Here is a 15,504-nt window from a genome sequence, read left to right on the forward strand (position 1 = left end):
ATGAAAGACTCACACACACTGAGCTTTGGAGACTTCAGTCCTCCTGGTGATGGTGGAAGGAGATGTAGCAGCAACAACAGATTTGAGAACAGTTTGAAACATTCATCCAACCTTCACATTTAAGCGTGTGGGCGGAGGTGGAGCTTCATTACATCTCCGCAGAGCTGATTTTAACACCAGGTTAACACTGATGCAGTGCACATGATTAACTCAAACTGTCTGTGTTATTTCTCAGGGTTATGTTATGAGATACTTTGTGAGGGTCACTAGAGCTCTTCCTTTGTGCAGGACTGATATTTTGACTTCCCTGCTCAGATTTCGCTACATTTTATGTATTGTGCATTTTTATGTTTTTCATCTTTTTCAATGTCTGATCCCAGATGTCTGTCTCTTGATAGCTGACTTGCCAAACCACATCACTTTACTCCAAGAAGAGGTTCAGCCTCTCTGGAATATATCTGCATGACTAAATTTATGGCATAACTCAAAACCCTAAATGTGTAACCATTTTACTCTAAGACCATTTTACTCTAAGATGTCACAGTACGTCTTTTTTAAACACATACTAGTTTAGAAGACTTTCATAAAGAAGATACTCGGTTTAAATCATCTTATGGTTTACCTTTCTGATCTTCTCTCTCAGCATTCAGCAGCACTCATCTGCTACATCCATTAATGGACACAGGATCTGCTTGAGAATTTAATTTTCAGGCCAACAACAAAAAACCACAGGCCTCCATGTGTTTGGAGACAGACATGCTGAGGAGTGTGATACGGAGACAGGGAGGAAGACACGAGTTGAAAGTATCAGGAACACTGAAGCACTGACAATGAGATACGAGACAGGCGCAGAAGGGCTTCAAGGGATAAACTACACAAAGAGGAGGACAGAAATAGAGTAAGAGGGCAGCAGAAACTGGGTGACACATGAAGGGTGAAATATGATACAAGTCAGAGAGACTAAGAGAAAAACAGACATGAAATCTGAAGTTCCGGCGTGGGAGGGAAGCTAACATTAAGTAGTTACCACATGACCAAAACAGACATGTTGCTGAAAAGTTCATCATGTTAATGTTCACATCACGTCTGAAGTCAAGCATTCAGACAAAAGAATGAGAATCTGAGCCAAGTGAAGCTTCTTCAGCAGTTTTTATCAGAAGTCCCTTTGTGAGATTGTAACAACCACAATGTTACATATGAAACATATAATAGTAGACAATCTGATACAGTCCAAAACAATAACAAACTCACAGCCAGGAAACATTGTCATCTCAGATTTAACGACTCATAATAAAATAATGACGACATCATAAAATCAAGTAACAACACTCTTAAGGCTTTTGTTAAAGGAGTCACTCTGTATTTTGACTTTTAATCTGAAATTTTTTCTTGTTTGGCGATGCGGTTCTGCAGCCGACTGACCTCCAATATCTGCGGTGTCACAATGAGCTCAATGACGCGCAAACACAAACAAAACCATGATCATAAGCCATCAGGTGAAGGTGAATCACACAGGTAAAAATATTTTGTATATTTGTCTTTTCATGCTGGGATTTAACTGATCATGTAATCATCATGTTTTAATTATAATAACGACAAATTTGTTTTGATTTTGTTTTTTTCTTGTTTTGCACTTTGAAGACTGAGACACCACCAAGCTCCTCTTTTGGAAGGAGAAGGTAAATCCCCACATACATCAGTAAATATGACAATGTTTTAATTTATGTAAGGGGTATAAGTGTTGAAATGATGTCGAAATCAAGAGCTGGAGGGTCAGTGAAGTCTGAAAATAACAAGCTCATACCATAACCAAAGTTCTCTGGTCAGGGTTTGTTTGTACCCTCCTCAAGCTGCAATTATTTTCATTATTGATTAATCTGCCAATTACTTTCTCATTTAAACCCAAAAAATATTCAGTCAAGAAAACCAGCAAATGTTTGAAGAACCAGAGGAATGTTTTTGGCTTGAAAAATCGATTATCAAAACAAAATCAATTGATTGACAGATCGTTACAGCTCTAGTACCACTGTACCCTGATGTTGCAAGGATTCATTCACCATTTTAAAAAAAATACCAGACTAAACATCAAAATGTCAAGACATCCCTTTAAGAGCAAACGTGGGTTATTTAAAAAAAAGGCTGATATCGACCGCAAATGTATAACAAATCAATGTGTGTGTGTGTGTGCAAAGGAAGAGGAAAGGCGAGTGAACACACACTTTACATTTATATTCTTAACTTCAAGAATAAAATATAAATTGGTTATGATTTCAAACACTCAAGGAGATATGTCAAATTCAAACTGTAATGAGTAATTACACTTTTTTTCTTTTTCAGTTATTTGTCAGATGTTATTTGATTCAGATCTGGTAAGTTTATGAAGGAAATGCAGTCACAGCATGGCTTTTTATCTTCTCATGAGGCCAGTACAGTCATCTCACATGTATTACGGCGACTAAATTAACCAGGTTACACTAACCTAATGGTAAACAGAGCCATAGATGTGTTAACAGATAGAAAGTTACACTTTCCCGACCCTGAAGAGAATAAATGGTTTGGAAAATGGATGTTCTCTTGACCAGCTTTTGTTGAACCTACATGGGCTGCATGTCATAGATTTGCCCGTGCACGTATGGTATCTGTACCTGGAGTGACATTTCTGAATAAAAATCACAAGAACCTGTTTGGACAAAAGCTGGATATCACTTGGATGTGTGCACAGTGCTTAAATTGCTCAATGGGATGAATTAATTAGGTCACAGACTGTCAGCTCGGAGGGAACACTGGTGTGAAATGCTCACTGATCTGATTTCTTCACATATGGCGTCCAAATATATTTATAGCATAGCTCAAAAGTAGGCTACGATGTTAAAATAGGGTGAGATTAGCGAGTGTGCTGCTCGACTGCGTCACAGTGAGGCTTGTGGATTGGATTTACATTGATATCTCAATGTAAAAGCATCAGTAAATAATCAATATGGCTTTCTACAGCGTTTCATGCAGCCTTCATCCACGGCTCGGATACTCCTGGACTCATTCCTTTATAGACACACACACACACACACACACACCAGGCTTAAGTCCACTCATAGCGTACATCCAGACTCGATATATCCGTTATGTATACAGGGGTCACAGTTTTCTGTCGTCTTTCCTGCCCTGTCTGAGACACGGGGGCAGTGATATTGATGTGGAGAGCACATCATCTAAGACAGACAGAAGGCCTCTACCTTCGTTCATTACAGTATATAGAGCGGCGGTGGCTGACTGGATATCTAAAAAGCCACGTACGGCAAAGACTGGATGTTTCTGCACACAAATGGGAAGCCGGATAAGCCGCTCTGCCAGAAGTTAAGCATGGAGGGGATATTTGTTTACATCAGGGTTAGATGAGAAAAAAGCGTCCCATCTTTGTAGGAGGGTGCATTTCTCCTGCATAAGGGTAAGAGGATCTCACAGCCTCTCAATCAATATGTGCCTGACAACCTCTAGATGGTCCAGGAAGCCTTGTTGTCAAGGTCTTTTCAAGTCCTTTGAGCTCGCATGGACTTTTCCTACCTTCCTATTTTGTGACGTGTGTTCTTCATCTTTCCCATGTTTTTCGTGATCTCACAGTGATTTTAAGTCAACTGGACTGACCTAGATAGACATCAGGTACGTTAAAACTCTGAGACAAAAAGAGTCTCATTCATAAAAGAGTTGATGTTTTCACTTTAGAGGCTGCCCGAGTGTTTGGTGTTGGGCGTAGGCAGCTTTTTAAGGCAGTAGATAGAGTTTGGAAAATGCTGCTTTCAGCTTGGATATGAACGAAACTCAATAAAGACAAGGCAGCAGAAATAAGACTTTCGAGTCGCGATACGTCCCCTTCAGAAATGTTGCTGTGATAAATAAAAGGGCTGGTTTAGTAAAGAACAGCCTCGTATGCAGACTGTTTGTTGTGGATCCCCAAATGACTCCCGTGTTAAGTATATTTACTCAGCTTCTGTTGATGTTTGAATAAATGGAGGGTTTTCCTACACTACACTGTAGTCTAAAAGGCAACATCGTCTAATCTGAATTGTTAATAAATCCCTTTTTCATCTCTTTCATCCCTCCCCCAACAAACAACAATATTGATGATGTTTCAGTGACTCGCACGAGCATCACCGCTTCCTCCCTCTCCTCCTCTTCCTTGAAACACATTGCTCTTAGTGTCATCCTCAACCCCCAGTCCTCCTCCTAAACCAGAGAAGTTGCACTTAATTTAAAAGACCCTTGTTTCAGCCTCACTCTACCATCACCCCTCTCCTCCTCTTCCTTGACATGTACAGTTACTCTTCTCTCTTCCCCTCCATTATGCCTCCCACTCCTCCATTTCCTCAACAGGGACAATTACTCTTTGTTTCAGTCTCTTGTGTGAGCCGGACTCTCCCATCCTCTCTCTCCACGTCTCTGTAGAGCAGGGATTTCTGGGCCTTCAGGCGGCACGCCAGCGACATGAAGATAGAGTCGACGTGCTGACTCTCCTTTGGGTCTTTGGCTGATGTCTCAAACAGCAGCATGTTGTGAGAGTCAGCGAACTTCAACGCCATGTTGGACGGCACCTGGGAAAGCACAAACGTTTGGTTGTATTCCCCAGCTAGGAAGGTAAATTAAAGTATTACACTGTGTTATGGTACTCGCTTGTGTACACTCACCTGTATTTGGTCCACAAGGTCACATTTGTTTCCCACCAGGACTCGAGGTACTGATGCTGAGACCCGATGGCCATTACACTCCTGGATGAGAACAGAATATAGCTTCATAAACATTATAAACAATGTTCAGATGATATGAGATCATACATACAAGTAGAGCTGCCACTATTAGTCGATTAGTCACGATTACGTCGACGAACAAAATCGTCGACAACTAATTTAGTGATCACATGCACATGCGCAGTAGTGGTAATCGGCGTCAGGCCTGACTTTAACCAATCACCGCGATTTTTCCACAACTTCCACGCAGTCTGCCCCGGGGGATTAAACTCGGTGGGTCAGGGACGGCCGCACGGTGTGGGAGGATCCCCCTCGTGGGACCTCTCCCCGGCTCACGAGTCACGACTCCGTTCTTGAGATTTACAGCGCCTGCCCACCCGCCCATTTCCGGGACAGTGAATTTACGCATGATCCGATTAGTCGACTAATCGAAAAAATAATCAGTGATTAAAATAATATATCAAAATAATAGTTTGTGGCAGCCCTACATACAAGCAGCTAAGTGGAAAACAAACACTGCAGCCAGGCTCCTAACTGTATTTACAAGGAACTTATGACAGCTACAGTATGTCCCACTTGGTGGAAAGAACTGCTGCTGCCAAAATGGCTCAGTGTTAATAAAATCCAAAACCGACACTCAGAGAATCGATTTAAAGGAGCTACAAAGGCTGCACGGTGTTTTTACATCTACACAAACAAAAAAAATGAATACAGGTGTAGCACTGTGGGTAATACCCTTGAAGGTGAAGGTCATGAATGTCTCCAGTCATTAAAAGTCCATTCTTTTAGTTCTGCTCACACTAATCCAGCATTAGTCACACATAATTTACATCTAACAACTTGTTATACACTTCCTCTGCGACTAACAGTTGTTACTACTACTTTTATTTGTCATGTGTGACTCTTTACTTGCCAACATGGCCAATAAATAAATAAATATCTGTCTGTAATTACCAAAATTTCAAAATTCATAGTGCAAAAGGACCACACTGACTCCCTGAGCTTGTGCATGCCCAGTTTCACACAGCAAATGAGCCTGTTGCTATTGCTATATAGGGAGAAACATGCCACCAAACATCTGAGAAGTAATGTGTGGGAAATAGTTTTGATTTAGCACCATATATATGAACATTATATATTATATTTTGGATAAAGGTCAGAGCATAAAGGTGCTTAACATGTAACTGCCTTATTAAGTTGCTGTTAGGTTGCGTCTCATCAAAAACTTAACGTTTTTAGGGGGCTGCATTCAAATTATTTAAATAAATGTTGTTAGTTCTTTGCAGTTTTTTTTTATTATTATTGATAATAATATCTACTGCACATCATGATGGGAAAGCTCTAAATTACTAATGATATTAACAATGACTCACTTCCACAGAAGTGTACCAGCAACCGGAAAATAATCCAATGCAGCTGTTAATTAGTATTATTAATTACACCTGAGCTTCTCATGCCTTGACTACTGCTGCAGCTCATAGCTTCCACTACAACTACTGCTACAGTTGTTGATCTTTAGTCACTTGAAGTTGCATGAGCAGTAGTAGAAGTTGTGTTTGTAGAAATTGGTTGTTATTCTAGTAGTATCAAGTAGTTGAATTATTGGTAATAATGGTATTCTTACAATGAATTGTAGCCTCAGTGCCAGGAGAAAATAGTGGAAGTTGTAATAGTAGTAGCAGTCTCTTAATAAACACTGTGAAGATTTTTCCTAAAAACACAAGGCGCTTTGAATAATTCATTTTCTAAGTGATCAGTTGGGGATTTGTTGGCTCGCAATGTGGCAGCATTAGCATTTAAGATGCAAAAACATGCTTTATGATTGAGACGTCACAGTGTTAAGTTATGACTTGACTTGAGCCTGATGCTGACGATGCACATGGTCCCAGAGAAAACACATTCAGTTCATTAAGGAAGCGTGCTTCTCTGAGCTTTTCTACACCGACAAAGACTGCGTGGTTGTTTTTTTTGCAACGTATCGAGCCAGTTACCAACCTCTATCCATGTCTGTAGGTTGCGGAAAGAAGCCATCTTGGTGACGTCGTACACAAAGACCACGGCGTGGACATTGCGGTAGTAGTGTTCCACCATGGATTTACGGAACCGCTCCTGGCCTGCTGTGTCCCATACCTGCACCTGAGGAGACAGACAAGATAAGTCTGTTTGGATATGACATGAGGGACCGTTAACAGTCATAACAGACTGTGCTAGATCTGACTGTAAGGGAAATAACAGCATCCAAAGCAACAGAATCCAGACATCCAAGTTTATTCCATATAAATATTTTATTAATCTCGGTAAATTAGGAACAACTGCATGTATAACTCTGGCTACAATGAGCTGTCTAAGCCTATAAGAGCTTACGTGAGCCAGAACATGGCACTGTATCGTGTCAACAGAAATGAGTGTTAAGATATTCCTGGCTACAGGGTCTCAAGGGAGCTACGATGGGCTTTTCTGCTTAATCACGAACGCAAGGCCTCAGGCACGTTTACTATGTGCTGTATATACGGCATTTGATGCATGCTGAAATTAAATGCAGTGACACGGGCCCAACAGCGGGATAGATGGAAGACCTCATTTGGACCCGATGTCACAGTGTGCAGACTGGGTGGCCAAGTTTATCAAATGTTATTCATTGCAGTTTTTCTCAATTTACTTCCTGTCACACCTCAAACCAGCTACATTCCTCTAGTTACATGTATTTGTTTTGACTCCAGCGCTGTATTCTGCAGTTGCTTGACAAGATAATCCAGTTGTTTGGATCATATTGTCAGATTTACAGCACATGGGAGCTACTCTACAGCTGTATCATTTCTTTATTGCAGCATTTCATAGTTAACCAGAAGGACACAAAGGAAGTCAGCTTTACTTATACCCACAAGAGAGAATTTGATATTGATTTCACCTAAAAATAAAAATTCACTCTTGTCAGAATGCAGACAGAGTAAAGATTATTTATGGCTCATGCTAGATCACATATCACATAACATAGAGCACAGTTTGAGCTCGAATTGTCAGCTTGCTCAGTGTTTCTGTAGCCTGTGTAACCAGCAGCACTTTGTGTCTCAACTTGGACGTCTCCCAACGCTCGGCCCAGGCCTGTAGTGAAAAAGAGACTAGTGATTCATCAGCTATTACCATCTGAAAGCACAAGCCTTGTTCTTTAGCATCGCAAGATTAAATGCTGCATTTAATGACACTCATAACATCAAAGTTCAGTCATTGTGTAACCCACTGTGCCCCATGATTTAACACCAAGCTGATGAAGCACAAACTAAATCTGCACCCAACAATTATATTCACTAATCTGGTATTTTCTCGATCGTTAGATTCGTTCTTTTGTCCAGACAATGGTGAAAAATGTTGATGCCTGTTTTCCCGAAGCCCAACTAGACGTCTTCAAAAGGTCTTGTTTTGTTCACAACCCAAAGATCTTCAGTTTTCTGTCATAAAGGACATAAAGAAACCAGAAAATATTCACATTTGAGAAGCTGAAATCAGAAGATTTGAACTTTTTTTTTCTTAAAAAATGACTATTGAGAGCATCCTAAGTAGTGTCATCACGGCGTAGGTCGTCATTTGCACCATCTCAGTCAGCAAGGCCCTAAAGCAGATTGTGAGGACAGCTGCAAAGACCATGTCTCTCTCCTTTCTGTCATGGACAAAGCCAGAATCATTGTGGATGATCCATCACAACCCTCCCATGCACTCTTCTTCCTGCAGCTTTCTGGCAGTATAAGGATGAGAAAGAGTTTCTTCCCACAGGATAACAGCAAAACAACAGCATTGTGTGCACCTCGGTGTTGTCCTGTCTGCACTGTGTTTTATCTTTTAGGTGGCAACATGGTCCCTGGCGAAACGCTGTCTCGCTTTATATACCTCTCATTTGAGTAGATGTCTTTTTTATTTTATTTATTTTATTAAGAGACAATTTAAATCTCTGCACGTGTGCAGAAATCTGCCTGTCAACATTGCTATCTTGGCCATATGGCACACAAACCTGAGAATCATTTCCATTATTTTGACACCTTACATCTATACTTAGTGCTCCATGCTGCTATTTTCAGTCCCCCTGCAGCTTATAACATTTGTTGTTGCCAATCTGTGTGCTGCTTCTGTTCACCTGCCAGAGGACTGGAGAGGAAAAAGAGTCACTTAATTGAAGCTTAAGTGAATTTAGATTATATGCTGTATACTCTGCTAAGTGAAATGTTGACTTGTGCTGCCATAGAGCTGTGTGAAAGCCTTCAGTGCAGCAGTGAAGTAGCTCTGTTCGGAGGCAATGAAATCACCATCTGGATGACACACACAGAGGAGTTTAGCTTCCTGTCTCTCTCCAGCTCTGGATCCGGGAGCCTGCTGGATCTGAAACACCTGCCTGCCTGTAAACCTTCAGTGCTCACAATCAAACCAACGATTCTGACCAGTCAGATCAGGTCAAATAAATCCTTTAATTCAAAGTGTCTTTAAATACGTGCAGTATTCCAGATTGACTTTGTAGGTCTATCTTGCTGGTACCAAAGACTTGTTTATTTCATAGCCAGTTACAGCAAGTTTTGATCATCAGATGCTGAATCTGAAGGGTCGGGAGGTCACCAGAACATTGGCAATCATCCGTATGTATGCAGTAGTCATCACAATATTTTGGTCTGGAGAAAAAGGACAGGCTGACCATATATACAAACAATATACACACAATAATACCCTTTTTTGTCACACTTTTAGCTTGACAAAAAAAGGGAGTATTAAAGGTGATCTTCAAACTTAGGAGGGAAAGATATGAACTCTTTACTGTCTCCTATAACCCATAATCCAGATTTTCCTGCGGATGTCAGCTCATCGATGTTCCTTTCTTGGCGGGACAAGGGAATTCATGTAATTGGTGGTTTATTAAAAGATAAAACTTTACTATCCTTCCAATAGCTACAGGAGACATTTAGTATCCCCAAGTTCCCCGTTCAGTGCAATTCAGATATAAGCTATTTCTGAAAATGTAAAATGATTTCCAGATTCTGGACAGTTATTTTAAAGGTCATCAGTGGGATATTTAAAACAAAAATTAAGAAAGACCCTGGTGTTTTCCTCCTCCTGTTTTTCTCCACCAAGTATTAGACTCTGGTAAAGAGAGATCTTTAATATTCTCCCACGTGAAAGGTTACAAGCTGTTGTGAGGGGAGTGATAAGCTATTTTTGAAGATCTGGACACCCTTTTGGACTAAATACCTGCCGACCTGAAAAATCTTGTTACCAGGCAGTTTTCAGAGACCTCCCTGTGACCTCCCCGTGCATCCCGCAAACTGGAGAACACCGAACATGATAGGCTGCTGATAACTGGGTACCCTCAATGTATGCTTGCATGTTGGAGACTGAAAACAATTTTCTAATTATTATTCTAATTATTACATGTAATTAGACACATTACATATGTTTAAAACCAATAAAAATTGTTGAAGCAACTCACAGCACAAGAGCTAATCACTTGAACAGGCTCAGTCTAGATAACAAAACCTTTACTTGCCTCATCTTAATGTGACATTAATCAACATGACCTAATCAGGAACAGTACACAGATGTATGATGCAGGAGTAGTTACTGAACTACATATGATGAGAGTGACATTTAAACTTCCTCACGCTGCTGATCAAGCTGTTGGTGTATGTCATACAGTTTGGGGAGGATTTAATTAATGATTCAGATGTGCTGATCTAATAGATGTGGTGTAGGCCACAGTGTGTTTGTGAGTCAGCATTAGGGGGCATCTGGAGGTTGCAGACAGACTGTTCTACTGAGGGCGGTGGGGGGTATGTGTGATACAAAGGTTTGCACGCACACTTAATGGCCAAGTGAGGAGGGGGAAGGTGTGTGTGTGTGTGTGTGTGTGTGTGTGTGTGTGTGTGTGTGCACGACGGAGTAAGAGATCTCAACAAAGAGACAGATATTCAGTCGCGGGTCGAACGAGTAAAGATGTGAGTAAATGTTCAAACATATCAGCTAAAACCAATATTATTTGTCTCGATACTTCAGCTGAGCTGTTATGTTGCCCTGAAATTGATTCTTGGTACATCTGCCAATATGCATTGCTGCTGGAGGATGTTTGAAATCATTAAATTTTAATTCAGCAATTACCAAGACAGCGTTACAGTACTACAGCCATGCTATTAGATTTTTTTGTAGAGTTTGTTGTGACTGCTGTGTGATGACAGCACTGATTTTATTCACGGGATTGTTATTAGGTGATTGTTTGCTCCAGAGAAAAATGTGAAAACTGTCTTCAAGCTTTGCGTTTGTTGTCCAACCATCCAACCAAAACCCAAAGATATATTCAGTTTAGCATCACAACAACAACACAAAGAAAAGCCCTCATAAATAACCAGGGCCTGACTTTGTCTAGCTATTGCTCGAAAAACACACCAAGATGAATTATCAAAATAATTGCAGATTAATATCTGTTGATTGACTTTAAGCTTTATCCTGTTTATAGATATTTCTAGCAGAATTTAAAGCAGCTTTCCTGTAAGTTGGATTTAATAGTTTTTTCTGTCCAAAAAAATGACTGAAAGGTTTTTCAAACCTGTACAAATATACACATTTACATCCATAAAAACACCAATTTAGTCACACAAATGACATTTATTTGAGCTAAGGAAAGACACAGACACCCAGCATGTAAAATTAGGCTTAAAGCAAAGCAAAGTGTTGTGTGTTGTTTTGTTAGGATCAAATGAAAAGGCCCCTGTGTGAGAGACACTGGCAGACTTTGAGCTGCAGCTGATCAACAAAAAGAAGCGAGAGGAGGAGGAGGAGAAGGATGAGGATGAGGAGGGGGTTGGAGTGGGGAGACACCACTGATCAACATCCAGCCCCTCTGCTGCTTTTTTACCTTGATAGTCTCTCCTTCAATCTCCACCGCCTTCTCTCTGAAATCCACGCCGATGGTGGCCTCGGTCTTGTCGGGGAAGCTCCCTCCGGTGAATCGGAAGGTGAGGCAGGTCTTCCCCACGTTGGAGTCCCCGATGACGATGATCTTAAAGATCCGCGTCTGGATGCTCAGCTCCAGGGAGGAGGTGCTCAGATCCACGGAGGATGTGAGGCTCGGGGCGGCATCGTTACTGCTGCTGGCTCGGCTCCGACTGGCTCTGTGTAAATCCATGGAGGATGTCAGGATGGTGACATTGTCGTCCGCTCGGTTCCTTCGTGCGTTACCTCTCCCACCTACTCCACTGCCGCCACCGCCCGGAACCCGGGTCTCCTCCTCCGGGGAATCGTTGGTCATAATGCCGGAGGAGGCGATGCGCAAATCGGTGTGCGTTGTGTGGAGAGGAGAGGGGGTGGAAGGATGGATGGATGAGTGAAGGGAGGGGAAAGAGGAGGAGGAGGACGGAAGGAGGAGGACCAGAGATGCAACAATACCAACGATGCTCTCTTTCAGCAGCTGGTTGTGGCCTTAAAGGGAGAAGCAGTTAAAACAGGAGATGCTGAATAAACACAACAAGACAAATCATTAATTTACCAACAACACATGAAAAGTATGCTGCAGGGACAATACATCATGTGTAGAAATAAAAGTAAATTATTAAAGTGACACAAAGAGAGATCCGGATGTAATATAAAACACCTTTGTGAGGTTACTTGTCACATTTCAGATGTCTAGCATGTTAACAAAGCATTATTCTTCATCAGATCTTTTTAATAAATCAGTAAAATTCAGTAAATGCAAAGATCATCAGACATTAATCATCATGGGACTGGATCCAGACCTTCAAATCCACTGAGAGGACTGGAAATGTGGAGTGTAACAAGCTGACGATACTATCTACCAAGCACCATTATACTAATAGATGATTTAAATCCATCATAAACATCTATATGACACAAGTTTTAATCAAAGATTACAGCTTTCTTATCAAGGGTAGGTCACCTGTCTCTCCCTTCACACGATATGTTTGTTTTCTCCATCCATCATTTGAGATTCCAGCTAACAAACTAAAAACAGTTCATCCAAAGGCAGCGCTTTATACTAAAAACAGTGTGATTGTGGCTGTCAGTTGTTCTTTTTTGCAGAGACAGAAAGATTTTCTCACACTATCATGGTCATGTGATCTGATCAGCTGGTCACGTTATCACATTCCATAAACCAACGTGGCCGTAAAGCAGAGGATTGTAATGTCACTGGGTCTGATTAGTTACACAGAAATACAACTCAGCATGTACGTAATTTATTAATTGCCCTTAAATGAGACAATCCTCCTTTAGGTAAGTGTCAAAGACATAATGCTGTTTTCTAACACGGCTGTTTAGCGACATGATTTGTTATTGTCCATTCTTGTTTTTTCACACCGAGCAACTGAATCAATAAGAGCTGAGCTGCCTGGCCACAGAGAGAGCTGCTGTGTTTAAGATAACAAGAGGAATCTTACACACATCTTATGTTTGGTTGTGCTGACCATGCATGAAGGAAGGAGGTGGTGTTGGTTCAGATAGGGACACCTCAACAGGGAGACTGTTTTCCAGTCTAGGTCGGCTCATGAATAATGAACTCATAAATGTCCAATCAAAGACAAAAAAATACTATAAACATGTTTGACATGCAGACTTTAAGTTAAGTAAGATGAATCCATCTTTTAGCTGAAGGCTAACATCAGCATCAGTGTTGTTGTCAAGACCAGCAGTTAGGAGTTTGGTGCCTTGCTCAAGAGCAACTCAGCAGTGCCCCTGAGGTCAACTGGCACCTCTCCAGCTACCAGTCCACCCTCCATACTGTGATCTGTGCTCTCCAAGCCGAGCACAGACTGAGCCGAGGTGGTGCACTGGGTGGGAAATTAAGACAACATAAACTTTGACCTAAGGGTGGTGCTAAATGCCAAGTCAGGGACATCACTAAACTTATTACATGATTGTTATACTTTATTATTACAATTCATCCAGAGGGAACATTAATGATATCTTTGCATCCAATAAAAGTAAACAAACTCTGACTATAGAAAAAGTGAGAGGGTCACCAAAATCATGGGGACTTACTACAGAAATTCATGATGATCCATCCAACAGTTGTTGAGTTATTATAATGTGGATCTCATATTGCCATCCCAAAATCCCGGCATTACAAACATCTCCACCCCAATGCCACAATTAGTATGTTTCTCCCTGTGACCATCAAAACAGAGACGCAAACTTCAACTATCATGTTAATTTTTGCTTACAGGCGATATCTGAAATTTTCACACGCAGCATTATAATAATATTTGGACAGCCAAGTGTATGAACGAAAAGCAATAAAGAAAGAAAATCAGTGTCACTCACCGTGTGAGCTGTCCAAAGTGCTGTCCTGTGTTTGAGCAGCTTTGCTTCCATTTTCACACAAAACGCACACACACACACACTCGTGCACACATATAGAAAACACGTGTACACACACACACACACGCATACACTCCCTGTCTGTTGATATCAGACTGAAATCTAGACAGAAACACTTGCCCTGTTTTCCCTCTCTGTGTTAATGCCTCTACACACACATATACATGCACGCCACTCGCTGTGTTGAACAATCCCTCACACACACACACACACAGACACAATCTCTTCCTCACAGACATACACACTCTGTTTCTCAAAGAGACACACATAATCTCTTTCCCGCACACACACAGACTCACACACCCACAACAAACACACACACACACACACACTCGCACTGTGTCGAACAATCCCGACGCTTGTGTCTGACAAAGCTCCCTTCTTCCTCAGTCAAAGGCCTGTTTGTCTGGAAGCAAGTCTCAGTGGGACATTCACATTCTAGTGAACACAAACCAACAGTGAAATATAGCATGCATTTACATATACACACACGTTTTAAATGCGTGCATACACACAAAACAATGTCCTGATTTCACACTTTGTATGTGGTTTTGGTACAGTACTGTAGACTAGAATTACTGAAACATCTTTCTCTTTTTAATTTCTAATTTTTAAATCATCTAAGCTGATTTAAATAAATAATTGTCACAGCTAGTGTCACAGACTGTATGTACTTATTGAGTTTTCATGACATTAACATGACCTCAAGACTGATAGCAGAGCACAGGTTAAAAAAGTAATGCCATCATTTTACTTCCAACACCTCACCACTGACAGTATAAAGAATGGACGTCGTATCCGTGACCTCACATACAAGGTTAGGTATAAGCGGACGCAATGCTTATAATAAGTTTTGCGAGGGGCACGGGCACATGGGTTAGGGTTAGGGAGTGTGGTGGCTCTGGCTGCCACCATCTTGGCAGGCTGCCTCTTCTGCCTCCTTGCTAATCTAAAAATTGGCAAAGACGTAAATAACTAGCAGACCTGAGGCGGGCTGAATGACACCGGGTCGCTCAAATAAGCCATCTGTAACAGCACCTACCTGTCAATGAAAGCAGTCACACAGTTAATTGTGGAAGTGTTATTCAAATTACATTTAGTCACGTTTGTCGCCTTTCTTCCTCTCTCTCTGATGTATCCGTCATATATCTGTGTTTACCTGGAGGTTAGAGAAACTAGAGGTAAGAAGCTAATGCACCCTCACCTGAATAAAATAACTTTTACGGGTTTGAACATCATAACAAAACAAAAAAACAACGAAAGCTATATAGGTCTAATGTTTTAGACATTTTAATGTGGAAATGTTACATAAGGCAGAAAACAGGCATGATAGCTTCCAACATTTGGGCCACATCAGCTCTCCATTTCCTCAAATGTCAGTATTGTCAGGGCATCTCGCGGTCAGTAA

The 15,504-nt window shown here is 41.1% G+C and overlaps 1 protein-coding gene across 2 annotated transcripts; it reads right to left on the reverse strand.

Moving 5' to 3' along the window:
* Positions 1 to 1,876: 1,876 nt before the first annotated feature.
* On the reverse strand, positions 1,877 to 14,273 carry rab33a (RAB33A, member RAS oncogene family). Of its 2 annotated transcripts, XM_019273960.2 has the most exons (5): positions 14,040 to 14,273; positions 11,620 to 12,182; positions 6,732 to 6,872; positions 4,677 to 4,757; positions 1,877 to 4,583 (listed from the first exon to the last, which is right to left on the reverse strand). In XM_019273960.2, exons 1-5 carry the CDS (start codon positions 14,164 to 14,166, stop codon positions 4,359 to 4,361), a joined length of 1,137 nt encoding a protein of 378 aa, XP_019129505.2. In that variant the 5' UTR covers positions 14,167 to 14,273; the 3' UTR covers positions 1,877 to 4,358. The 2 variants fall into 2 exon arrangements, with proteins under 2 accessions (XP_019129505.2, XP_019129506.1); XM_019273961.2 differs by lacking the exon at positions 14,040 to 14,273 and having other exon boundaries at positions 11,620 to 12,271.
* Positions 14,274 to 15,504: the final 1,231 nt, after the last annotated feature.

This window comes from Larimichthys crocea, chromosome I, assembly GCF_000972845.2.
Source record: "Larimichthys crocea isolate SSNF chromosome I, L_crocea_2.0, whole genome shotgun sequence".
Lineage (NCBI taxonomy): Eukaryota > Metazoa > Chordata > Actinopteri > Sciaenidae > Larimichthys > Larimichthys crocea.

What these genes read in the sequence shown, in the direction of transcription:
- rab33a (XM_019273960.2), bottom strand. Translation starts at nt 14,166, where the DNA reads ATGCGTGTGTGTGTGTGTGTACACGTGTTTTCTATATGTGTGCACGAG. An exon ending in ACCTACAGACATGGATAGAG is followed by an intron (nt 4,758 to 6,731) that starts GTTGGTAACTGG and finishes GTTCTCATCCAG; the next exon opens with GAGTGTAATGGCCATCGGGT. An exon ending in ACCTTGTGGACCAAATACAG is followed by an intron (nt 4,584 to 4,676) that starts GTGAGTGTACAC and finishes GTGCTTTCCCAG; the next exon opens with GTGCCGTCCAACATGGCGTT.